Below are 27,232 nucleotides of genomic sequence, written 5' to 3'. Positions count from 1 at the left end.
GGTCTTACATTTAAGTCTTTAATCCATTGTGAGTTTATCTTTGTGTATGGTGTTAGGAAGTGTGCTAACTTCATTCTTTTACATGGAGCTGTCCAGTTTTCCCAGCAGCACTTATTGAAGAGACTATCTTTGCCCCATTGTATATTCTTACCTCCTTTGTCAAAAATAAGGTATCCATAAGTGTGTGGGTTTATCTCTGGGCTTTCAATATTGTTCCATTGGTCTATATTTCTGTGTTTTGTGTGTGTGTGCCTGTATCATACTGCCTTGATAACTATAACTGTGTAGTATAGTCTGAAGATTGATTCTTCCAGATCCATTCTTCTTTCACAAGAGTGCTTTGGCTATTTGAGATCTTTTGTGTTTCCATATGAATTGTGAGAGTTTTTGTTCTAGTTTTGTGAAAAATGTCATTGGTAATTTGATAGGGATTGCACTGAATCTGTAGATTACATTTAGTAGAATAGTCATTTTCACAAAATTGATTCTTCCAACCCAGAAACATAGACTATCTCTCCATCTATTTACAAATCAATTCAGAAAAACAAACAACCCAATCAAAAAGTGGGAAAATGACCTAAACAGACATTTCTCCAAAGAAGACATACAGATGACTAATAAACACATGAAAAGATGCTCAACATGGCTTCATTATTAGAGAACTGCAAATCAAAACTACAATGAAATATCACCTTAACTGGTCAGAATGGCCATCATCAAAAAATCTACAAACAATGAATGCTGGAGAGGGTGTGGATAAAAGGGAACGCTCTTGCACTGTTGGTAGAAATGTAAATTAGCACAGCTATTATGAAGAACACTATGGATATTCCTTTAAAAAGATAGGAATAAAACTGCCATATGACCCAGCAATCCCACTACTATGTGAATACCCTGAGGAAACCAAAATTGAAAGACACAGATGTTCATTGCAGCTCTGTTTACAGCAGCTAGGACATTGACGCAACCTAGAAATCCATCAACAGATGAATGGATAAAGAAGCGGTGGTACATATATACAATGGAATATTACTTAGTCCTAAAAAGGAATTTGAGTCATTTGAGTCAGTCCTAATGAGGTGGATGAACCTAGAGCTTATTATACAGAGGGAAGCAAGTCAGAAAGAGAAACACAAATAGTGTACACAAATGCATATATGTGGAATCTAGAAAGATGGAACTGATGAACCTATTTGCAGAGCAGCAGTGGAGACATAGGCATAGAGAACAGACTTGTGGACTTGGCTTGGGGGAGGAGGGGAGGAGAAGGTGGGATGTGTGGAGAGAGTAACATAGAAAACTACATTACCATATGTAAGATAGACACCCAACGGGAATTTGCTGTGTTACTCAGTGAAATCAAACTGGGGCTCTGTAACAACCTGGAAGGGTGGGATGGGGAGGGAGGTGGGAGGGATGTTCAAGTGGGAGGGGACATAGGTAAATCTATGGCTGATTCAACATCACATCTATGTTGAAGTTTGGTAGAAACCAACTCAATACTATAAAGCAATTATCTTTCAATGAAAAATGAATAAATTAAAAAAAATAAGGTCTTTTCTGTTATAAACCACCAGTCCAAATTGCCTTCAGTCAAAGAAATTTGGTTCAAGGTAATCCAAGCATTAAATTCAAGTAGATCCATTCCTGCCTCTGCTCAGCTCAGGTTCATCCACTTGTACTCCAAGGCTGGCCCTTAAGGAAGAGTGTCCTCCAAGCTTTCTTGGCCTGCATTGCATCCAGGAACATTTTAGCTCCCATTTCAGTTCAGTCGCTCATTCGTGTCCAACTCTTTGCAACCCCATGAACCGCAGCATGCCAGGCCTCCCTGTCCATCACCAACTCCCAGAGTTTACCCAAACCCATGTCCATCGAGTCGGTGATGCCATCCAGCCATCTCATCCTCTGTCATCCCCTTCTCCTCCTGCCCCCAATCTTTCCCAGCATAAGGGTCTTTTCAAATGAGTCAGCTCTTCGCATGAGGTGGCCAAAGTATTGGAGCTTCAGCTTTAGCATCAGGCCTTCCAATGAACACCCAGGACTGATCTCCTTTAGGATGGACTGGTTGGACCTCCTTGCAGTCCAAGGGACTCTCAAGAGTCTTCTCCAACACCATAGTTCAAAAGCATCAATTCTTTGGCACTCAGCTTTCTTTATAGTCCAACCCTCACATCCATACATGACCACTGGAAAAACCATAACCTTGACTAGACGGACCTTTGTTGCCAAAGTAATGTCTCTGCTCTTTAATATGCTGTCTAGGTTGGTCATAATCTTCCTTCTAAGGAGTAAGCGCCTTTTAATTTCATTGCTGCAATCACCATCTACAGTGATTTTGGAGCTCCCATTTAACTGATGCTATTTAGACCATCTTTTTAATCTGATGGCCTGAGCCATCAGGAGAGTATGAGGAACTTGTTTGCACAAAGTACCTGGTTTGGTTTGGTTTTGTGTTCTTGTGCTAATTTGCTTCAGAAACAGATGGGCTGATATCCTACATGTTGAAGTTTCACCACCATTATATTACCAGCTGATTTCACCTCTCTGATACTCCTGAACACTTGAAAGTAGAGTTTTTCCTCTGGAGGAGAATAAGCCATCTTTGGATCAATCTCTGAGCTTGGACAGGTTCCCCACAAGGCAGGAATGTACCTGAAAACCACCCAGAAATTCAGCTGAGTCACTTCCACAGACTTTCCAGACACTGAGACCTCATCAGAAGACATTTATGTTGCTACATCTGAATTTGCTGTTGCTCACAGCAAGACGACAAAGTGCAAGCACATGACGAATTCAGGAAGGAACACGGGCCCAGAGATGCATCTGTGAGCCAAGCACAGATAAACCTCCCTGAGTTATGGAAACTCACCCTTCTCCTGCCTCCACTCCCAGCCCAGAGGAGGGTCTTCTGAACTTGTACTCGGATCACATTGTGTATCTTCTGAAAACCCTGCAAAATCTTCTTCCCGTGGAAACCTCCTAGGCAGCTCTGGCCGGTCCCTCCCTTCCTCTGCAGACCAGCCCTTCCCCAGCACCCTCCTGCAGGTCCGGGCACCCTGGCCTGTGTCTCCTTCATTATCTCACAAATTGTTACTGGTTCCCTCTATGTAATGTCAGCCCTGTGCGTGTGGGAATTTTGTCTTGTTTGTCCACTAACCTCATTACCTAGAACAGAACCTGATGCATTATTGGCCCTCAAGAAATATTTTTGTATGAATCAATGAATAAACATATTTCAGTTAATCATCCTATATCATTAACATTTGTGACAGAGCAAAGTTGAAATGTGTGTATAATTTGGTGCATTTGTATCCACATGTCATTACAATCATGTGCTAATGAAAAGAGCCTTGATTCCACATATTTTCTTTTCATCTGAGGACCATGAATATATTCATTTTGTTTCCTAAATGAGTTTTAACACCAATTTAAAGGAGAGAATATTCAAATGGATATATTGATTTAAATATTCAGTAGAGAATGAACCTTCTTACTTGTGTGGTTTACATTAAAAAACACATCAATTAAAACAAAATTGATGCTTACATTTTACTGGCAGCAGTTATGGATAGCATGCAGGAAGGGTGTAGACCAGGAAGAAACATCTATTAATTGTAACATTTGCCTGGTTAACACATCTGTATAGCTTTGTGTTTCCTTTGAAAGAAAAGTTAAACACTTTTCTCCAAAATTTGAAGTATATATTTTTTCTGTCTTCTGCTAAATAAATATTAGATGAATTGAAACTGTTTATGGAAACAATGCAAAAGTCAACCATTGTTCACTTTCTAAACTGTTGAAAACGTTCATCGTGTTTTCTCAATGGTCCACTCATCTCTCCTCCTTTCAGAAATTGAGAAAGGGGGGTGCGGGGATCCAGGCATCCCAGCCTACGGTAAGCGGACCGGCAGCAGCTTTCTCCACGGAGACACACTCACGTTCGAGTGCCAGGCGGCCTTCGAGCTGGTGGGGGAGAGAGTCATCACGTGTCAGCAGAACAACCAGTGGTCTGGCAACAAGCCCAGCTGTGTATGTGAGTACTCTCCTGGCGGGGGTCTGTTCCAAGCTGCCCCAGGGGGGAGCGGAGCAGGGTGTGCCCGGAGGGAGGGCAGCTGCCTGCACCCCCAGGGGCGCAGCATTGACCAGAAGCACTCAGGGCTCCTCAAACGCAGCTCTTCCTTCTCCACTGACTTAAAGCCAGTTGGTGATGTTCTTACTACAAGACAGATACGCTGTCGATAAGAGCTTTCCACGAGCAAAGTCCACAGAGCATCACTTCCATCCAGAGGGGCTGATGCCAGCTCTGTGAGCCATCCTCGATAGGGCCTGGGGTCTTTGCAACCTAATAATGTCCTGTGAGGGCTTCCCTAAGCAGGTTCTCATTGGTTATCTATTGTATACATAGTATCAGTACTGCATAGGACTTCCCAAGTGGCTGAGTGGTAAAGAATCCCCCTGCCAATGCAGGAGATGCAAGAGATGCAGGTTTCATCTGTGGGTTGGGAAGATCCCTGGAGAAGGGAATGGCAACTTAGTCCGGTATTCCTGCCTGGAGCATCCCATGGACAGAGGAATCTGGCGGGCTGCAGGCCACAGGGTTGCAGAGAAAAACATGGCACACCATGTACTGTGATACTTGAAACACAATTGTGAGCTTCAAGTGATGTCACTTCACATTTCAATGGAAGACTTGCCTGCTTCCTCCTATTTTTTGTCTAGTTTGTAGTTTATATTGTTAAGGTTCTCATTAGTTATTTATTTTATGTATAGTGTCAGTAGGGTACATATGTCAACCCCAGTCTCCCAGTTCATCAACTCCTTCTTCCCCCTTTGGTGTCCATATGCTTGTTCTCTACGCCTGCATCTCTGTTCTGCTTTGTCAATAAGATTGTCTGTACCGAGTGTTTTCAGATTCCACATGTAAGTGTTACTGTACAGTATTTGTTTTTCTCTTTCTGACTTATGTCACTCTGTATTATGGTCTCCAGGTCCCTTGTAAGTGATTTAACAAGTAGAAAAGAAATAGAAAAGAAGGACTGCATAACAGATTGAAAAACAGATTTTTTTATAACTAAGTATAGCAATAACCTGGAAACATATAGGAAATAATGTAACATAATAAGCAAATCCACACCCCAGAAATAAGTCCAATAGATGCTCCCTCCCAAAGAATATGTATATGGACATATACAAAACATATATATTACTGATTTCTCAGTATACATTAAGTAAATATTCCAAGAGACTTTTATATTATCCACCAGGATATGGTCTGATTTTCCAAGTTGTTCTTTAATCATTGTTACTCTTTAAATGACTTAAAAAGTAATTTCAAAAAATGTGCTTTAAGGCACATGCAAAATTTAAAATGAAAAATAGGAAACTGATTAGAATCAACCTTGTTTTCTGGAAATTATCCTTATGAAACAGGAATAATTTTTCATATTAATATTTGCTCTTCTGAAGGCAGAAAGTTCTAACAAGAAATCGTAATATTTGCTACAAGTTTCGGTCAACTTGATAGGGTTATTTTTGAATCAAGTGTACACTTGATTATGTATAGGCTGTGGTTGTTCTGTATGTTGAACTTAATGTGTTCACAACCCGGGACAATCCCCGGTCAGAGAACTGAGATTCGCATATATGTTGAGGCCAAACAAACATAAAACAGAAGCTGGATTGTAACAAATTCAGTAAATACTCTCAAAATTAAAAAAAAAAAGAAAAGAAAAAGTTGAACCATCCTAGTTAACTGCTGGTATAGACTTCCTTCCCAGGTCCTTAGCACATAGGCAGATCTTTGGATGTGGACAAAACTGTTTGAAACTATTATTATCTGTGTGTCTTCAGTTTCCTGTTTCTTCAACTTCACGGCATCATCAGGAATTATCCTCTCACCGAATTACCCGGAAGAGTACGGTAACAACATGAACTGTGTCTGGCTGATCATCTCTGAGCCGGGCAGCAGAATTCACCTCATCTTTAATGACTTTGACGTGGAGCCTCAGTTTGACTTCCTTGCGGTCAAAGATGACGGGATTTCAGACATAACTGTGCTGGGCACATTCTCGGGCAACGAGGTGCCGTCCCAGCTGGCCAGCAGCGGGCACATCGTCCGCCTGGAGTTCCAGTCGGACCACTCCACCACCGGCCGGGGCTTCAACATCACCTACACCAGTAAGTGCATCCGCACCCACCCCACGTCCACGGTCTCTGCTGGCTCTACTGTGAGCGAAGCTCAATGGCAAGGGTGTTACTCCAGGGTTTTATAGTCACAATTCTCAAAATTATATAACATTATCCTGAGAACTTAAAAAAATACCCCACTCTGTTGTGGTGTCTTGGTCACCCCTATAGTGAGGACTGGTTGCTCACATGACTTCTCTCTCTCTGATTTTCCTTCCTTCTGTCCATCCATCCATCCATCCACCTTTGTATCCTCCATGCAATAGAATAGAGTAATGAAAAGCATTGAGGTATTTGGAGTCAGGAGTCATGGATTATAACACCTGCTAAATGTATGGACTTGGTCCTCCCAGGTGACAGCAGTAGAGAATCTGCCTGCAATGCAGGAGATCCAGTTTTGATTCCTTGGTTGGGAAGATTCCCTGGAGAAGGGACTGGCTACAAACTCCAATATTCTTGCATGGAAAATCCCATGGACAGAGCAGCCTGGTAGGCTACAGTCCAGTGGGTTGCAGAGTTGGACACAACTGAGCAACTAAACAACAACTCGTATGTACTTGGTGAATTTTGATAAACAGCTAACTTTTCTTTGATTCAGACTCCTCATTTGATCATAGCTTATATTTAAGACAATCTGCTTAAATTGCACTGTTGAGGGAATGAAGTAAGATAATAATGTTAAATAGGAGCTATAAGCTAAAATGTACTGACTGCCTACTTCTCTAAGGTGATCTGCTTAGGATTTGACAGAAATTGTTTCATTTAACATTGCAGCAGCTCTGGAATATAAGCTTCATCTTCCTCATTCTGTAAATAAAGATAACTAGACTCAGATAGGGGCTTCCCTGGTAACTCAGCAGTAAAGAATCTTCCTGCAATGCAGGAGTCACAGGAGACACGAGTTCAGTCCCTGGGTTGAGAAAATCCCTTGGAGAAGGAAGCAGCAGCCCACTCCAGAATTCTTTGCCTAGAAAAGTCCATGGACAGAGGAGATTGGCGGAAACAAAAGGAGAAGGCAAAAAGATAAGGGGGCGGCGGAGGCTGAGATGATTAGATAGCATCACCAACTAAAAGGGCATGAATTTGAGCAAACTCCGGGAGACAGTGGAAGACAGAGAAGCCTGAAGGGCTGCAGTCCATGGGGTTGCAGAGAGTCAGACACAACTTAGCAAATGAACCACAAAAAGGCTCGGATGACCGGAGTAATCTTCCCAGGGACCAGTAAGCACAAGAGCCGGGATGCTAACCTAGATGTGCCAGAACCAAAATCCTTTTCTGTAAACTACATATCTCTTCTCCATTTTTCTTAGTGAGAAAGTAGCTTCCAATTTTGGGATGCTGTGTGGATGATAATGAGGTCTATCTACCTATCTCTCTCCTTCTGTCTCTCTAGGTATCAATAGTCTATTTACTGAATGTATTTATCTATCTCTGAAAAATAACTAAAACTGCTTTATAAGTGGTTCTGCTTTCTTTTTTAATACCCATGGTTAATATTCAAGTGTTTGGTTTTTTTTTTTTTTACTCTGATGTTTTTTTTTCTCTTTTCAGCATTTGGTCAAAACGAGTGCCATGACCCTGGCATCCCCGTAAATGGACGGCGCTTTGGTGACAGGTTCCTGCTGGGGAGCTCAGTCTCCTTCCACTGTGATGATGGCTTTGTCAAAACCCAGGGCTCGGAGTCCATCACCTGCGTCCTGCAGGACGGGAATGTCGTCTGGAGCTCCACCGTCCCCCGCTGCGAAGGTGTGGGCCCCTCCTGTCTGCCACTTACCTTCTTCTGAAGGGAGCGTCTGACAGAAAACAAACGAGAAAACAGACAGCGACACTGGTTCCCTAAGGCTGCCATAGCCGAGTACCACCAAGTGGTGACTTTGACAGTAGGAGTTAGCGTCTCACGGTCCTGGAGGCTGGAAGTCCAAGGTCCAGGTGTCATCAGTGCGGGCTCTGAGTAGGGGAGGTGTTCCAGGCCCCTCTCCTGGCTTCTGGGGCTTTGCCTGTCTTGGCTTGTAGAAGCAGCATCCCTGTGAGAATGCATCTCTGTCCCAAGTCCCCTCCTTCTAAGGACACCCATCATATTGGACTAGGGCCTGCTCTAATGCCCACGTCTTGACTAACCATGTCTGCAGTAACTTTTTTTCCAAATATTTTAAGATGCTGGGATTAGGAATCCAAAGTATCATCTGGGGGGAGTGTAATTCATCCTCTGCAAACAGCATCATTATTAGTTAATTGTTTTGTTGCCCTTGGTGTAACTGACATACATACAGCCTAACTAATTTTCTTCTTGACATTTCACTGTGGTTGCCTGTGTTGGAAAACCAAAGGGGAAAGAATTAGGAAGGATGTTACTTTTAATTTATATTCAGGTAGGGGAATATTCACTTATGATATATACCCAAACCCCTGTTATCAGAATCACCCGTGCATAATGAGCTAAGAAAAACTTAATAAAAGTATCTCTCGTAGATACCAAGGAAATGCAGATCTTTTAAAGAGTACACATTTTAGAGCAGCTTTAGATTCACTGCAAAATTGAAAGAAAGGTACAGAGATGTCCTGCGGGCTCCCCTGCCCTCTTAAATGCACAGCCTCCCCCATCAGCAGGGCCCTCCATCAGGTGGTGCATTTGTTATAACTGATGGACCTACAGGGATAAATCATCATCACCCAGAGTCCACAGTTTACGTTAAGGCTCACTCTCGTGATTGTCCATCTGCTGGGCTTGGGCCCATGTACATCACGGTGTATCCATCACTGTGGTGACCTCCAGGGTCTTGTAACTGCCCTGAGATCCCCCGCTCCACCCATCCACCCCGCCCTGCCCCATGCTCACCCACCAGTGTTGGGAGCAGAGTTGTGCTTCACCACCTTGCCCTGTCCCCAGCCCTGCCTCCAGAGTCTTTTCTCCTTGTTTCAAGGACCAGCATTGTCTTCAGTCATCACTGGCTGACCCTCCTAAATTTACAGAATGATGTTCTCATTTCTGCAGTTTCACAAACTGTTGAGACAATTTGGTGGACTGTCAGCACCACCCCAGGGTGGACACTTGGTCAGCTGAAGGGCAGGAGCAAGAAAGCCAGAGCAGGCGTTTCCTTTTTGTTTATTTTTACTGCTTCTTTAAAGTATGTTTTTTTTTAATAGTTTAAATTTTATTAGTGTTAATAACTGAATAGGTCATTATCCTGTATACATCAGTAAACTTGGAATCAGGATTCTAAAATAAATGGCATGAATACTGGGGCAGGACTGAATGTGTTTATACTTACTGCTTGAAGAAGTATATCACTACTAACTTTGAAGTGTGAATAATTTTATGAGAATCTCAAGACAGGCAATACTCTCTAATCTCTGTTCCCTCTGCCACATTCTCACTGTGGGTGTGCTCACCTGCAGTAGCCAATGTGAGGATGGGTCTAGGCTTCAGGGCCGGCACGTTCCTTTGCAGTCGGGGGAATAAAGGGGCATCAATCAGCAGCAGGTGAGAAATCCCACAGAGTCAGACAAAAGGAGACAGTATCACTTGAAACGTGAGTGGGCAATTCCTCCTTGTTTGGAAGGGACCTTCTGATGAAGTGCAAGGCAAACCCCAGGTATAGGTTGTTAACAACGATAGCAAAGCCCCTAAACACAGAGGACTGCATACGCTTAGTTACCTAGTCACGTCCGACTCTCTGAGACCCCATGGACTGAACTGCACCAGGCTCCTCTGTCCTTGGGATTTCCCAGGCAAGGATACTAGAATGGGTTGCCATTTCCTGCTCCAGAGGATCTTCCCAACCCAGGGATCGAACCCAGGTCACCTGCGTTGGCAGGAGGAGTCTTTACCATTGGTGCCAGCTGGGAAGCCTAAACACAGACTAGTTAATGGTGAAAGAGATGGTCAAAGTTTACTTGTACTGAGAAACTCAGTTGCGGAGAGAAAGATTTTTCTGTCTTTGTTTTACACCTAACCAGCTTCTATTCTGTGCATTCAGTGTCATTAAAAAACACGTTACCTTGAGGGAAAAATGAGTGTACAAGAATACATCTCTATGGCAACAACTTTTAAAGTTCAAAGAAAACCAGAGATGTCCTGGCAAAATATAAATTACCCAAAGCGATCCAATGAAAAGTGCAAAATGTGAATAAACAAAGTACTAAATGTGGCAAATTACTTTAATAAAATGAACATACCTTGCAGTGAATCAACACATACACATATTTTAAGACACACACATACACTGCACAATATTTTAATTACAGATGTGAGGTAATTAAGTCTATCAGTAAATATTTGCTGACATGAATACATGTAAGATATGAGTATCGGTGGTATCCCTGCCTCGTGACTCTGTTGTGATGATTGAATGTGATAACTCCTGGAAGGTGTTTGGCACTGACCACTCTCTCAGACTGTGCCATTACTACCATTGTTAGGTGAAAAGAACTTTGCTGAAGGCTGATGATAACTGCCCAGGTGTGAAATGTACGTGCTCTGATATCAGTATTCTCTGTTTACTTGGTAATAACTGGTGGCTCAGATGGTAAAAATCCACTGTTAATGCAGGAGACCTGGGTTTGATCCCTGGGTTGGGAAGATCACCTGAAATAGGAAATGGCAACCCACCCTAGTATTCTTGCCTGGAGAATCCCATTAACAGAGGAGCCTGGCAGGCTACAGTCTGTGGGATCACAGAGTCGGACATGACTGAGCCACTAACAAGCTTTCAACCTCTGCTTGAAGACTAGAAACCATCAGGTCCACGCACTCAACACGCACCCTGCTGTTTCTGAGGAGCTGCTATGGTACATGTACATAAACTGACCTTCTGACTCCTGCATCATTTTTCAGCCCCATGTGGAGGACATCTGACAGCTTCAAGTGGAGTGATTTTGCCCCCAGGATGGCCAGGGTATTACAAAGACTCCTTAAATTGTGAATGGATAATTGAAGCAAAACCAGGACACTCTATCAAAATCACTTTTGATAGGTAAGAAAAAACTTTGGATTCCTTAATTTGGACCTGATGACCCATGCATGCCTAGCATTTTTATTTAAATGGATCTTAAGTCTTTAGAAAGATGACAGTTTTTCACCTTTGGTTCCCCTAGAGGAGTTCACTTAGAACAGGTGTTTGCTAGGTAAGTTCTGTTCTTCTCTGTTTTGTCCTCTAAGCCCACAGTTAAGGCACCTCTGCAGACGTGCTTGAGGGTGTGGTCCCCGACAGCATTCCCAGTGTTCACGGTCACTGGCCCTTGAGTCTAGTTCTGTATTTTGGACCTGAGGGTGCAATAAATTCTGCTTGGTGTTTTATTGCAAATGGAGCCCTTCATCCCTTAGGGGTTTGCAGAGCACAGAAGAAGAGCTCTCTGGCTTTGGGAATGGCTCTGGGACACTGAAAGGTGGTTTGGGTTGCAGAGTTGATAGACTGTGTGCAACAGATCCCTTACCTTCTAATTAGCCACCAGTGGTTCCATCACTGGAGAGCTGTTCAGTTTGGCTGTTCGATAATGCATTTGATAATCTAAAAAAGAAGAAGCATGCTATTTGAATTCTCCATGATAAAATATTGTCCAGATTGTCTCAACCATTGATTTGAAAATTGAGAACCAAAAATGCTATAGAATGGACCCAAATGCTTTAAAATCCAAGGAAGCATCTTTGTTTAGTGTTTCAAGGTTAATATCTGAGCAAACTGAGCTCTCTCCAGCAGCGAAACTTCTTAAGCAGACTTTTAGGGTTCTAGTATTAAGAATATTATCATGTCTCAAGACAGATATACCTTATGACATTATTTCCTACACTAATTTCCTAATACTCAATGATAGCATCCATAAAGGAAAGGTTTTTAGCAGGAATTGTATCATCAATTAGTAACTGTTTATGTTTGAAGTTATTATTGGTATTATTATATCTGATGGGATAATTACAACTCCAGTAGGATAATCTCTCAGAAGAAAAGAAAAAAAAAATGGTCTATGTATTCGTTATGTTGGAGAATGAATTCTGGCATATAATCTTAGTCACTGGGGAAAAAAAAAACTTTATAAATATTAAATAAGTTGAATTTAGTTTCTTAGTATAATTTTTTATACTTTCTAGTATTGAGAGGGGAAAAAAGCAGACACACATCCTGATTCCCAGCAGCACATCACATTTAACTCATTTAGTAAAAATGGTGATTTCACATTCTGGTTTGGCACAATATATTAGTGTTCCATTTTCAGTTGCTGAAAAAAAAATACTCATAAGTTTTCTCAATCTTGTCTTTTCGATATTATTGGACTGTGGTATTTGCTAAATTCCAGCATTTTGGATATTTTAGACACTTATTTTTTTTTTTTAATTTTTACCCTGTACATTGTACACAGTCTTCTAAAGATTACTTGCATAGTGCTTTGGTTTATAACTTGAGCTGTGGGCTGGCATCCTAATAAAGGTTGTGTTTATACAAACAGTTTTAAATTCCACACTGAGGGTATTCTTATGCAGTGTGTGCTGGGTTGCCAGATGATGGAAATCATTTACATTTCTCTTTCTGAAGTTGCCCTGGAGATCCTCCAGCTGTTGAGGTGTGCCCTCTATCTGTCCTGGCTATCTCTCAAGATGAAAATTGTGAAAACTTCAGGGCAGATACTGCACATGAGATTTATCCCAAGCTCATCTAGGCTTCTTGAATGTGAACTCAGATAAACTGTGAAGCCATAGATGCTTTAGGGAATATTTTTAATAGTAAAATGCAAAGCTGCGCTCTCTCCTCACCCCCAAATGCCTGGCCTCTGACCATATTCTGACCTAGCCACACACTACACCAGTTGGTTAAATTCCTCTTTGTGGAAGATGGAGGGTCAGGGACCACTCTAAGTTAGTTGCAAGAATATATTATTATTGTGCATTCACACAAGGGGCTTCCCAGATGCCGCTGGTGGTAAAGAACCAGCCTGCCAAAGCAGGAGACACCAGAGACGTGGGCTCCATCCCTGAGATGGGAAGATGCCCTGGAGGAGGGCGAGGAACCCAGTCCAGTATTCTTGCCTGGAGAATCACATGGACAGAGGTGCATGGTGGGCTACAGTCCATAGGGTCACAAAGAGTCAGGCAGGACTGAGTAACTATACACACACACACACACACACACACACACAAAGAAAAGTGTGTGATTTAATGATCAACAGGGCAGGGTCCTTTGGTTTCATCTTTTTCCATTGCTCTGTGCTAGGAGCCTAAAACAGCCGCTCTGTCCCTTCTTTCTCCTCCCTGCCAGCAGCATGCAATGCCCACCCCGGGGACCATGGCACAGGCTTCCCCCAAATTTCCTGATCACTGAATGCATCAGAGGCTCCGGCAGTGAGCTGCTCCCTGGGGATCACGCCAGACCCGTTGAAAGCCGGTTAGCTCTTTGAGGACGAGACGGGCCCGTTTACCAAATTATCTCAGTGTCTGGAATGGCACCTCTGCTGTATCAGAGAGCACCCAAGTGGCTGCAACTGTGGATGAGCATAACACCAGACCAGGTTCTCTGGAGGCATCAGTCCTTCCGGGAAGGAAAGTTAGGCACTTCTTGGAAGCTGTTCTGACTTTCTCAAATCACCGAAGTAGCGTTTGCTTTCTGAAGTTCAGGGTCCTTGCACTGTCATACTGGAGTCGGTGCCCCTTTAGTGCTTTCTGGGTCTACTACATTCTTCTAATGTTCTGTCTATTCATTCTATTATTTTTGAGAGCTTGATATTGAAACTCCAACTAAAAATCTTAATTTATCGACTTAATAAAATAATTATATAGTGGAACTATTACATATGTAATGCTGCTCTATATTTTCCAAGTCTCCAAGTATATTATCATACTTTCATAATTAAAAAAAATTTTTAAATTAGAAAAAAGAGAGCTAATGCAGCTTTAAAAGGCACAGGATTCTTTATTTCAGGAAAGGTATTTAAAGTAGTGTCATGTTGTTTGATTTACCTCTTTCCTTTAGGAGATCATGTCACTTCAGTATGCTCCTTTTAAGAAATCTATAATCATGTTACACTGGGGATCATGAAAAACGGTGTGAAAATGCATCTTGATTGACTTTCACTGATTGTTGATTCTCTGTCGTCTGTCTACTGGCTCACAGTATTTGTATTTTAAAGCTGAATGGCTCCCCCCGCCCCGTTTGTGTCTGTGATGTTACTGGACAGAGTATTCAGTTACCGGGAGGGCTGTGGGGGTGAACAGAAGTTAGTAATGACCTTAGACACCGCATGTGCCGGAGTCTGAAAGGGCACGTGTATCTGGATCTGTTTACTTCTCTTGCTGTACGTGGGTTTTCACTCCGTGAGTAAGTAAGACACGGGATGCCTGTAAGTCTTTGCAGCCCTGCATTTCTCCTCTCACTGGACACACTTGCCCGCAGATTCCAAACCGAAGTAAACTACGACACGCTGGAGGTCAGAGACGGGCCGGCCAGCTCGGCCCCGCTGATCGGGGAGTACCACGGCACGCAGGCGCCCCAGTTCCTCATCAGTACGGGCAACTTCATGTACCTCCTGTTCAGCACGGACAACAGCCGGGCCAGCGTGGGATTCCTCATTCGCTATGAGAGTAAGTGGTCCCCATGCCCTGTTGCCCGGGGAACTCAGCGCATGCGCGCCCGGTGAGTCACGTGGCAGCAGACTTGCTGGTTCCCGCTGCTGTCCACACTGTGCAATCCTCAGGACTTCCCCTGTGAAGGACAAGGCACCTTGATGATGTTTAATTCACAACTTAAAGAGAAGACACAGTGATTTATTATAAAATAATAAAATATTAAAATGATGAAATATGTTCATTTACCATACAATGTAATTTAATAATAAATTTCTACTATTAGAAAATATACCTATTGGCCAAATGAGCTACACGAAATATCACTAAAATTATGCATCCTAAGCAATGTTTTTTGCTAGAAAAATGGTTAGGGCAGTCCTGGTACTATTTGTGATTATGTATATGCCCATTTCACCAAGTAGAGAGTGTGGAACTAAGGGAGAAAGAATTAAGAAGGAACTAAGAAGAGAGAGAAAGCCCAGCTGAACTGTCACTAAATGACAAAGAGCTGCTATCAGTAATATCAACTGCTATCAAAAACATTTAAGAACAATTAGAAATATTTAAGAACAATTAGAAATATTTAAACAGTTGCTATAATATCATAATGCATGTGTTCTGTAAAGTAACCCCAATTTCCTTGTGGTTGTGGTTTCTATGTGGTTGTGGTTTTCATCCATCCATCCAAGTCTGGCTCTTAGCTTTAGCTTCTCACATCAGGAGGTCACGGGACTATATTATTTGGCAGTAATATCTGTGCTTGTCCTGCTGAAGTGGGGTGGAGTGGGACTGAGCCTGGGATGTTTTTCTGATGCTAGTCAACACCTCCCTTCTCTGAAAAAGCTTCACATCCAGAATAGGATGAAAAAGATAATGGGAGCAGGTCGGTATGGAATCCAGTGCAGGAATACATTCTTTCTTTCTTTCTTTTCTTTTTACAATGTTTTAGAGTCTTTCCTAAAATACACTAAATGAAGTTTTAATGTGTAAAAGCATAGGTAATTTTATAAATGTGTGATAGAACCATATCTCACTTGCTGAATTTTTAATCTTTTTTTTCCCTTGCCTTCCTTTCCTGATATCTCACACTGCTACTCATGCTAATCTTGCCCAATCTTCACTCCAAAGAAAAGTGATGACTTAAAAGGACATTAAAAGCTAATGAAATGCAAAAGGTCCTCCTTCTTAAAATGTACTTCAAGTTAAAAAGATGTAAATTTGATATGTGTTATATATATAAAGCATATCTAATAATTACTAAATGAAACTTTAATGTGTAAAAACGCATGTAATTTTATATATGTATGAAAGGGCCATATCTCACTTGCTGAATTTTTAATCTTTTCTCTTTTCTTGCCTTCCTTTCCTGATATCACCCACTGCTACTCATGTCAATCTTGCCCAAACACTTGCTAACAACTAAAATTAATAACTTGTGTACTTTTCTCTGTTTGACAGGCTTATCTATATGCAAACATATATATGCAAATATACATATAAGGTTATATGTACTTGTTGACTAAATATGAAATTATATTTTGTTCATATTCTGATAATAAATTGTTAGTGATTAAAAGAATTATCTTATATTTAATTCAAATTATTATATATGCTTCACATATATAGCATTTATATCAAAGTTGCATTTTTTTAAACATGAAGTACATTTTAAGAAGGAGAAACTTTTGCATTTCATTAGTTTTTAATGTCCTTTCACGTCATCACTTTTCTTTGGAGTGAAGATGAACATACATTGCAGTCATCTGAATTTGTGCAACTCCTCAGCATTGATCCGATCCAATGAGAGGGCAGACAGAATGGAAACCACAGTTATAGAAAACTAAGCAACTGATCACTTGGATCACAGCCTTATCTAACCCAGTGAAGCTGTGAGCCTTGCTGTGTGGGGCCACCCAAGACTGACAGGTCATAGTGGAGATTTCTGACAAAACGTGGTCCACTGGAGAAGGGAATGGTGAACCATTTCGGTATTTTCCCTTGAGAACCCCATGAAGGGTATGAAATTGCAAAAAGATATGATGCCAAAAGATGAACTCCCCAGGTCAGTAGGTGCCCAATATGCTACTGGAGAAGAGTGGAGAAAAGGATCCAGAAAGAAACGAGAGATTGAGTCAAAGTGAGAACAAGGCCCAGCTGTGGGTGAGACTGGTGATGGAAGTAAAGTCTGAAGCCGTAAAGAGCAGTGTTGCATAGGAACCTAGGATGTTAGGTCCATGAATCAAGGTAAATTGGAAGTGGTCAAGCAGGAGATGCCAAGAGTGAGCATCAACATTTTAGAAATCAGTGAACTAAAATGGACTGATATGGGTGAATTTAATTCAGATGACCATTATGTCTACTGTGGCAAGAATCCCTTAGAAGAAATGGAGCAGCCTTCATAGTCAAAAAAAAGATTCTGAGATGCAGTACTTTGATGCAATCTCAAAAACGACAGAATAATCTCTGTTCATATCCAATTCAATATCAATTCAATATCACAGTAATCCAAGTCTATGCCCCAGCCACTAATGATGAAGAAGCTGAAGCTAAATGGTTCCAAGAAGACCTACAAGACTTTCTAGAACTAACACCAAAAAAAAAAAAAAAAAAAAAAGATGTCCTTTTCATCATAGGAGACTGGAATGCAAAAGTAGGAAGTCAAGAGATACCTGGAGTAACAGGAAATCTTGGTCTTGGAGTACAAAATTAGGCAGAACAAAGGCTAACAGAGTTTTGCCAAGAGAAGGCACTGGTCATAGCAAACACCTTCTTCCAACAACACAAGAGAAGACTCTACACATGGACATCACCAGATGGTCAATACCGAAATCAGATTGATTATATTCTTTGTAGCCAAAGATGGAGAAGCTCTGTACAGTCAGCAAAAACAAGACCAGGAGCTGACTGTGGCTCAGATCATAAACATCTTAATGCAAAATTCAGGCTTAAATTGAAGAAAGTAGGGAAAACCACTAGTCCATTCAGGTATGACCCACATCAAATCCCTTATGATTATACAGTGGAAGTGATCAAGGGATTAGATCTGATAGATAGAGTGCCTGAAGAACTATGGATGGAGTCTCATAACATTGTACAAGAGGCAGTGATCAAAATCATTCCTAAGAAGAAGAAATGCAAAAAGGCAAAATGGTTGTCATAGGAGGCCAAACAAATAACTGAGAAAAGAGAAGTGAAAGGCAAAGGAGAAAAGGAAACATCTACCAATCTGAATGCAGAATTCCAAAGGAGAGCGAGGAGAGGTCAGAAAGCCTTCCTGAGTTATGAGTTCAAAAAGATAGAGGAAAATGGTAGAATGGGAAAGATTACAGATATTTTCAAGAAAATTAGAGATACCAAGGGAACATTTCATGCAAAGATGGGTACAATAAAGGACAGAAATGGTATGGAGCTAACAGAAGCAGAAGATATTAAGAAGAGGTGGCAAGAATGCACAGAAGAACTATACAAGAAATATCTTCATGACCCAGATGACCATGATGGTGTGATCAGTCACCTAGAGCCAGACTTCCTGGAAGGTGAAGTCAACTGGGCCTGAGGAAGCACTACTGCAAAAGTAGTAGAGGTGATGGAATTCCAGTGTGAAAGTGAAAGTTGCTCAGTCTTGTCCAACTATATAGTCCGTGGAATTCTCCAGGCCAGAATACTGGAGGGGGTAGCCTTTCCCTTCTCCAGGGGATCATTCCAACCCAGGGATTGAACCCAGGTCTCCTGCATTGCAGGTAGACTCTTTACCAGCTGAGCCACAAGGGAAGCCCAAGAATACTAGAGTGGGTAGCCTAGCCCTTCTCCAGTGGATCTTCCCAACCCAGGAATCAAACAGGGGTCACCTGCATTCCAGGTGGATTCTTTACCAACTGAGCTATCAGGTAAGCCCTGGAAGTCCAGCTGAGGTATCTCAAATCCTAAAAGATGATGCTGTTAAAGTGATGCACTCAGTGTAGCAGCATATTTGGAAATTCAGCAGTGGCCACAGGACTGGAAAAGGTCAATTTTTATTCCAATCCCAAAGAAAGGCATTGCCAAAGAATGTTCAAATGACCACACAGTTGCACTTATTTCACAGGCTAGCTAAGTAATGCTCAAAATTCTCCAAGCTAGGCTTCAACAGTATGTGAACTGAGAACTTCCAGATGTTCAAGCTGTATTTAGAAAAGGCAGAGGAACCAGAGATCAAATTGTCAACATCTGCTGGATCATCGAAAAAGTAAGAGAGTTCCAGAAAAACATCTACTTCTGCTTTATTGACTACACCAAAGCCTTTGACTGTGTGGATCACAGCAAACTGTGAAAAGTTCTTTAAAACATGGGAATACAAGTATTCCCCATCCCAATCCCTCCTCCCACTGCAAAAACCACTACAATATTGTAAAGTAATTAGCCTCCAGCTAATAAAAATAAATGGAAAAACAAAACAAAACAACAACAACAAAAAAACATATCTGATACCTCTCACCCGGAAAAAAAACAAACAAACAAACATGGGAATACAAGACCACCTTAACTGCCTCCTGAGAAACCTATATGCAGGTCAAGAAGCAACAGTTAGAACCAGACATGGAACAATGAGCTGGTTCCAAATTGGGAATGGGGTACATCAAAGATGTATATTGCCACATTGTTTATTTAACTTATATGCAGAGTACATCAAGTGACAATGCCAGGCTGGATGAAGTACAAGTTGGAATCAGGATTGCTGGGGGAAATATCACTAACCTCAGGTATGCAGAATACACAACCCTTATGGCAGAAAGCGATGAAGAACTTAAGAGCCTCTTGATGAAAGTGACAGAGGAGAGTGGAAAACCCGGCTTAAAATTCAACATTCAAAAAACTAAGCTCATGGCATCCAGTTCCATCACTTTATGGCAAATAGATGAGAAAAAATTGGAAACAGTGACAGAATTTATTTTCTTGGACTCCAAAATCACTGCAGATGGTGACTGCATCCATTAAGTTAAAAGATGCTTACCCATTGCAAGAAAAGCTATGATGAAACTAGACAGCACATTTAAAATCAGAGACATTACTTTACCAACCAAGGTCTTTATGGTCAAAGCTATTGTTTTTCCAGTAGTCATGTATGGATATGAGAGTTAGACCATAAAGAAAGCTAAGTGCCAAAGAATTGATGATTTTGAACAGTGGTGTTGGGGAAGATTCCTGAGAGTCCCTTTGGACAGTAATGAGCTCAAACCAGTCAACCTTAAAGGAAATCATTCCTGAATATTCACTAGAAGCACTGATGCTGAAACTCCAATACTTTGATCACCTGATGTGAAGGCTGACTCATTGGAAAAGACCCTGATGCTGGGAGAGATTAAAGGCAGGAGGAGAAGGGGATGACAGAGGAGGAGATTGTTGTATGGCATCACCAACTCGATGGACATGAGTTTGAGCAAGCCCCGGGCATTGGTGATGGACAGGGAAGCCTGTCATGCTGTAGTCCACTGGGTTGCAAAGAGTCGGACATGATGAATGACTGAACTTAACTTTTCATCATTGATCAGCTAACATGCATTCTCCCCTCCCAATCCCACACATTTTTAAGAAAACTAGTTGGTGTGTAGATTTGGGTTAAACTCAGGAGACTGAATAGTTTTATGTACTGATGAAAACTGATATAATTTACTGTCTTCTCTCTCTTTTATTTATGTACCAGTTTGATAGAGATTCTTCATCTGAGGGAATTCTTCTGTTACTCTTCAGCTACAAAGCAAATCAGCCAGTATTATGTATCCACTGTGTTCAGGCCATGCTCTGTACAAGCACGGATGCGTTGTGAAACCTCATTCACTGCCTTAGAAAGTGAAAGCGTGTGTGGAAAGTGAAAGTGTGAGTGTAGAACGTAAAAGTGTGTAGAAAGTCTGTACGCTTGTAGAAAGTGAATGTGTCTGTGTTTGTTTAATGTGGATGTAAGTTCAGAATAAATGTACATGTAGAAAGTGGAAGTGTGTAGAAAGTGAAAGTGTGTTTGTGTAGACAGGGAAAGTGTGGAAGGTAAATGTGTATGAGTGTAGAAAGTTAAAGTGTTTGTAGAAAGTGAAAGTGTGTGTTAAAAGAGAATATGTGTGTTTGTGTGAAAAGTGATTGTGTGTGGAAATTGAATGTGTGTGTCTGTATAGAAAGTGAATGTGTCTGTGTAGAAAGTGAATGTGTGTGTAAAAATGAATGTGTATATGTGTGTGTAGAATGTAAATGTGTGGGTGGAAAGTGAGTGTGGTAGTGTGGAAAGTGAAAGCGTATATAGAAAGTGAAAGTATGTAGAAAGTGAATGTGGGTACATGCACAAGTGAATGTGTCTGTGTGTGGAAAGTGAATGTGTGTGTAGAAAGTAAATAAGTGTGTATGTGTGTTGAAAGTGAATTTTTCTGGGTGTGGGTGAAGAATGTGAATGTGTGTGTGCAGCAAGTGAACGTGTGTGTGGACAGTGTGTGTGTAGAAAGTGAGTGTCTGTAGAAGCTAAATTTGTATATAAAATGAAAGTATTTGTAGAAACTGAATGTGTGTAGAAAGTGAAAATGTGTGCATGGGGAAAGTGTGTGTAGAAAGTGAGACTGTGTGTACAGAGTGAAAGTGTGTAGAAAGTGAAATTGCATGGATGTATAAGGTGGAAGTGTGTGACTGTAGAAAGTGAAAGTGTGCGTGTAGAAAGTGAGTTTATGTGTGTAGAAAGTGTATGTGTCTGTGCATAGAAAGTGAAGGTGTGTGTAGAAATGAATGTGTATGTTGTTGAAAGTGAATGGGTATGTGTACAATGTGAGTGTGTTGTAGAAAGTGAATGTGTGTAGATAGTGAATATCTGTGTAGAATGTGTATGTGTGTTTGTAGAATGAGAATGTGAGTGTAGAACGTAACTGTGCGTGTGTAAATGTGAATATGTGTGTGTAGAAAGTTAAAGTGTGTAGAAAGCGAGTGTATAGAAAGTGAAGTGTGTGTAGAATGTGAAAGTGTGTGGAAAGTGAATGTGTGTAAAAGGGGAATGTATCTGTAGAAAGTGAAAGTGTGCGGACAGTGAATGTGTATGGAAAGTGAAATTGTGTGTTGAAAGAGAATGTGTATGTAGGAAGTGAATATTTGTACGTGTGAAAGTGAAAGTGTGTGTGTGTATGTAGAATGTGAATGTGTAAAAATGAGTTGGTGTGTGGAAAGTGAAAGTGAATGTGTAGAAAGTGAACGTGTGTGTAGAAACCGATCGTGTATGTTTAGAAATGAATGTGTGTGTGTGGAAAGTGAAAGTGTGTGTAGTAAGTCAAAATGCAGGAGCGTGGAAAGTGAAAGTGTATCAGTAGAAAGTGTGTGTGGAAAGAAACTGTGTAGAAGGTGAAAGTTTGTAGAAAGTGAATGTGTGTTTTCTGTGTAGAAAGTGTTTGTGTGTAGATAGTGAATGTGTGTGTTTTAAAACTGTGTGTCTGTGTGAGTGTAAAATGAGAATGTTTGTGAGTGCAGAATGTAACGTGTGTAGAAAGTGAATGTGTTTGTGGAAAGTGAAAGTGCATGTGTAAAATGTGTGTATCTAGAATGAGAATGTGTGTGTAGAAAGTGAATACATGTCTGTGTGTGGGAAGTGAATGTGTGTGTGAAAAGTGAAAGAATGTGTAAGATGAGAAACTGTGTAGAAAGTGAAAGGGTGTCGAATGTGAAACCAAGTGTAGAAAGTGAATGTGTGTGCATAGAAACTGTGTGTATGTGTGGTTGTAGAATGAGAATGTTTGTGAGTGTAGAATGTAAAATATGTGTTTGTAGAAAGTAAAAGTCTGTGTAGAAAGTGAGTGTTTAAATAGAAAGTGAAGATGTATGTGTAGAATGTGGATATGTGTGTGCATAGAAAGTGGAATGTGTGTGGAAAGTGAAAGTGTGCATACAAAGTGAGTGTGGTTGTGTAGAAAGTAAAAGTGTGCATGTACAAAAACTGAAAGTGTATGTGTGTAGAAACGAATGTTTATGTGTGTGAAGAAGGTGAATGTGTGTGTAGACAGTGAATGTGTATGTAGAAAGTCTATGTGTGGATGTATAGTGAGAGTGTATGATGTAAAATGTGTGTGTGGAAAGTGAAAGTATGTGTAGAAAGTGAAAGGGTGTCTGTGGAAAGTGAAAGTGTGTGAGTGTGGGGAGTGAACGCTGGTGTGTAGAAGGTGATTATGTTTGTGTAGAAAGTGAATATGTGTCTGTGTTGGAAGTGAAGATGTGTAAGTGTAAAACTTAAACATGTGAGTTTAGAAAGTGTATGTGTGTGTTGGAAGTAAAAATGTGTAGAAAATGAAAGTGTATTTGTATAGAAAGTGAAAGTGTGAGTATAGAAAGTGAAAGTGTGTGAAAAGTGACTTGTGTTTGTGTAGAATGTGAACATATGTGTAAGAAGTGAAAAAGTGTGTGTAGAAAATGCCTGTATGTGCAGAAGGTGAATGTGTATGTGTGTAGAAAGTGAAAGCTTAGGAGTGTTAAATGTGGAAGTGTGTGTAGAAAGTGAATTGTTGTAGAAAGCAAAACTGCATGTGTGGAAAGTGAATATTATCTGTGTGTAGGAAGTGAATGTCTCTGTGTTATGTGAATGTGTGTGAGTTTAAAATGTGAATAAATGTGTAGAAAGTGAAAGTGACCATGCAGAAACTGAAAGTGTGTTTGTGTAGAAAGTGAAAGTGTGTGGAGACTGAAAATATGAGTGTATAGGGTGAAAGTGTGTATAGAAAGCAAAGGTGTGTGTGTCTAGAAAGTGAATGTATGTGTGTTTAGAAACTGAATGTGTATGTGTATAAATGAATGTGTATGTGTGTGTAGCAGAGGAATGTGTGTATAGAGTCAATGTGAGTACGTAGAAAGTGAAAGTGTATGTAGAAAGTGAATGTTTGTGTTGTGTCTTGAAAGTGAATGTGTGTACATAAGGAATGTGTATGTGTAGAATATCTATGTGTGTGTTTAGAAAGTTTATGCCTGTGCTGGTGTGGAATGAGACTGTCAGTGTATTAGTGTGAAATGGATGTGTAGTAAGTGAATGAGTCTATAGAAAGTGAAAGTGTGTCTGTAGAAATTAAAGGTGTGTGGAAAGTGAAAGTGTGTGAATGTGGAAAATGAAAGTGTGTGTGTAGAAAGTGAGGGTGTGTGTGCATACAAAGTGATTGAAAGAGACACTTATACCCCAATGTTCATCACAGCACTGTTTACAATAGCCAGGACATGGAAGCAACCTAGATGTCTATCAGCAGATGAAAGGATAAGAAAGCTGTGGTACATATACACAATGGAATATTACTCAGCCATTAAAAAGAATGCATTTGAATCAGTTCTAATGAGGTGGATGAAACTGGAGCCCATTATACAGAGTGAAGTAAGTCAGAAAGAAAAACACTAATACAGTTTATTAATGCATATATGTGGAATTTAGAAAGATGGTAATGATAACCCTATATGCAAGACAGAAAAAGAGACACAAATGTAAAGAACAGTCTTTTGGACTCTGTGGGAAAAGGTGATGGTGGGATGATCTGAGAGAACAGCATTGAAACATGTATATTATCATATGTATATTATCATGTGAAACAGATCGCCAGTCCAGGTTCAATGCATGAGACAAGTGCTCGGGGCTGGTGCACTGGGATGACCCTGAGGGATGTGATGGGGAGGGAGGTGGGAGGGGGGTTCAGGATGGGAACACATATACACCCATGGCTGATTCATGTCACTGTATGGAAAAAACCACTACAATATTGTAAAGTAATTAGCCTCCAATTAAAATAAATTAATTAATTAAAGAAAAAAGAGTGAATGTGTATAGAAAGAGAATATGTGTCTATGTAGGAAGTGAATGTGTGTAAAAAATGAACATGTGTGGGTTTAGAATGTGCATGTATGGGTAGAAGTGAAAACGTGTAGAAAGTGAAAGTATGCTTGTGTAGAAAGCGAGTGTATTCATGTGGAAAGTGTGTGTGGAAAATGAGTTGTGTTTGTATATAAAGTGCATGTGTGTTGAAAGTGAGTGTGTGCATGTGTAGAAAGTAAGTATGTGTGTTTATAGAAGGTGAATGTGTGCCTGAAGAAAATGAATGTGTATGTGTAGATAGTAAATGTGTGTGTAAAAGTTAATGTGTGTATAGAAAGTATGTGTTTGTCACTAGAAAGTGTATTGTATGTGTGTGTAGAAACTGTGTGTGTGTAAAATGTGAATGTTTGTGGGTGGAAATTTAATGTGTGTCTTTAGAAAGTGAAACTGCATTACTGTAGAAAGTGAAAGTGTGTGTAGAAAGCGAGTGTGTGTGTAGGAAGTGGATGTGTGTAGAAAGTGAATGTGTGTGTGTAAAAATGAATGTGTATGTATGTGTAGAAAGTGAATATAAGTGTGTAGAAAGTGAAAGTGTTTTAGAAAGTGAATGTGTGTGGAAAGTGAAGGTATGTGTCTGTGTAGAAAGTGAATGTATGTGTGTGTGGTATGTGATTGTGTGTGTATATTGAGTGAAGGTATGTGTAAAAAGTGAATGTGTGTACAGAAAGTTAATGTGTTTGTAGAAAATGAGTGTGCTTGTGTAGAAAGTGAGAGTGTGTCTGTAGAAATTGAAGGTGTGTAGGAAGTGAAAGTGTGTGATTGTGGAAAGTGAGACTGTGTTTGTACAAAGTGTGTGTGTTTGTGTAGAAGTGGACATGTGTGTAAAAAGTGAATATGTGTGCGTTTAGAATGTGAGTGCATGTGTAAAAAGTGAATGTGTGTGTAGAAAGTGAAAATGTGTGCAGAAAATGAGTTGTGTATGTAGAAAGTGACTGTGTTTACAAAGTGAAAGTGTGTAGAAAGTAAATGTGTGTGTGCATAGAAATTGAATGTGTGTGTAGAAAATGAGTGTGTGTTTGTGTAGAAAGTGAATGCATGTGTAGAAAGTATGTGTGTGTAGAATGCGAATGAGTGCATAGATAGTCAAAGTTTGTGTGTGTAGAAAGTCAATGTGTTTGTAAAGAAAGTGAATGTATGTGTAGAAAGTGAATGTGCATAGAAAGTGAATGTGTGTTTAGAAAATGAGTGTGTAGAAAGTGAATGAGTGTTATAAAAAGTGAATGTGTGTGCTGAAAGTGAAAGTGTGTAGAAAATGAAAGTGTGTGTTTACAAAGTGAATTATATGTGTTTAGAAAATGAATGTATGTGTGTAGAAAGTGAATGTGTGTATTTGTGTAGAAAGTGAATGTGTGTTTAGAAAATGAAAGAGTATGTAGAAAGTGAGTGTGTGTAGAAAGTGAATGCATATGTAGAAAGTGTGTGTATGTGTAGAAAGTGAATGTGGGTGTGTGTAGAAAGTGTGTGTGTGTAGAAAATGAATGTGTGCATGTATGTGTGCAGAAAGTGAATCTATGTGTGTGTAGAATGTGAATGTGTGTGTGCACACACTGGCAGAGAGAGAGGAGCCAGGTGGGTGATGGGTCTCGGGGCACACACTGGCCATCAGCTCTTGGTGTATTTGCCGCTCAGGCAGGGGTGTGAAATATATGCATTTGCTGCCATACTTTGCAATAAGTCATGCCAGTTATATCCTGTTGCTAAGATGAGAGGCATAGGTTAGTTTGAGGATTTCAGTTAGAACGACTAATTTTTAAGAAAAAAAATCTTGGGAATAATGATGCTATATTTTTTTCACTTCTTTTTCTTTTCATTGTTTCACTAATTTTTCCCTTGGAACACTTCACTGTGCTAGTCCTTTCCGCTGCCTGTTAACCAGAGAGGTAAAGAGCACAGACTTAAAAGGTGCAAAGTTGTTCATCCTGCCAATTCTGAAACCAGATGCAAGTTCAAGGGCTTCCTCTAGTGACCCTCAGGTTTGGTGATTCAGCAGGTCTCACTGAAAGTGTGTTCCCTACTTGTGTTTCTGCGCCTGTTGGAGAACATCACCATGTGCTTTAAGGAAGTCACATCACTTATTTATCTAAGAAACTCACTCCTTCGTGGCAATTCGTATATTTGACTGAATAAGGGAGGGTATATTCATAAGATATATCACTCAAACTTTGGTAAAATATATATGATCATCAGAAACATCCCAAATATCATTTTAGGAGAGTAAATAATCTGAATACTGGTAATAATTTTAAGAGTTTTCATTAATACTTCAAGCCATAATTGCAATGTTTTGAATCTTCCTGAGAGAGTTATACCAACAGCAAGTCTTTTTTAATGATTTTATTTATTGATTTACTTTTGGCTCTGCTGGGTGTTCATTGCGACTCAGGCTTTCTCTAGCTGCGGTGAGCAAGGGCTACACTCTAGTTGCAGTTTGCAGGCTTCTCATTGTGTGGCTTCTCTTATTGCAGAGCGCAGGCTGTAGAACATTCAAGCTTCAACTGTTGTGGCTCCTGGGCTCGAGAGCTTGGGCTCAGTAGTTGTGGCCACAGGCTTGGCTGTCCCGCAGCATGTAGAATCTTCCCAGATCAGGGTTTGAACCCACGTCTCCTGCATTGGCAGGTAGATTCTTTACCACTGAACCACCAGGGAAATCCACACATCTA

The 27,232-nt window shown here is 40.6% G+C and overlaps 1 protein-coding gene across 1 annotated transcript in view; it reads left to right on the top strand.

Annotated features, from left to right (window-relative positions):
- Nucleotides 1-27,232, top strand: part of CSMD1 (CUB and Sushi multiple domains 1) — a 2,005,298-nt gene that overhangs the window by 1,598,062 nt on the left and 380,004 nt on the right. Inside the window, exons 13-17 of the mRNA XM_043454305.1 lie at nucleotides 3,851-4,033; nucleotides 5,851-6,177; nucleotides 7,738-7,932; nucleotides 11,021-11,159; nucleotides 14,565-14,752. Coding sequence (XP_043310240.1) covers nucleotides 3,851-4,033; nucleotides 5,851-6,177; nucleotides 7,738-7,932; nucleotides 11,021-11,159; nucleotides 14,565-14,752 — 1,032 coding nt within the window. The remainder of the gene's footprint in view (nucleotides 1-3,850; nucleotides 4,034-5,850; nucleotides 6,178-7,737; nucleotides 7,933-11,020; nucleotides 11,160-14,564; nucleotides 14,753-27,232) is intronic.

This window comes from Cervus canadensis, chromosome 31, assembly GCF_019320065.1.
Source record: "Cervus canadensis isolate Bull #8, Minnesota chromosome 31, ASM1932006v1, whole genome shotgun sequence".
NCBI classification, from domain to species: Eukaryota; Metazoa; Chordata; class Mammalia; order Artiodactyla; family Cervidae; genus Cervus; species Cervus canadensis.
Note: the sequence above shows the minus strand (reverse complement) of the source record. Positions and strands in the feature narration are given on the sequence as shown.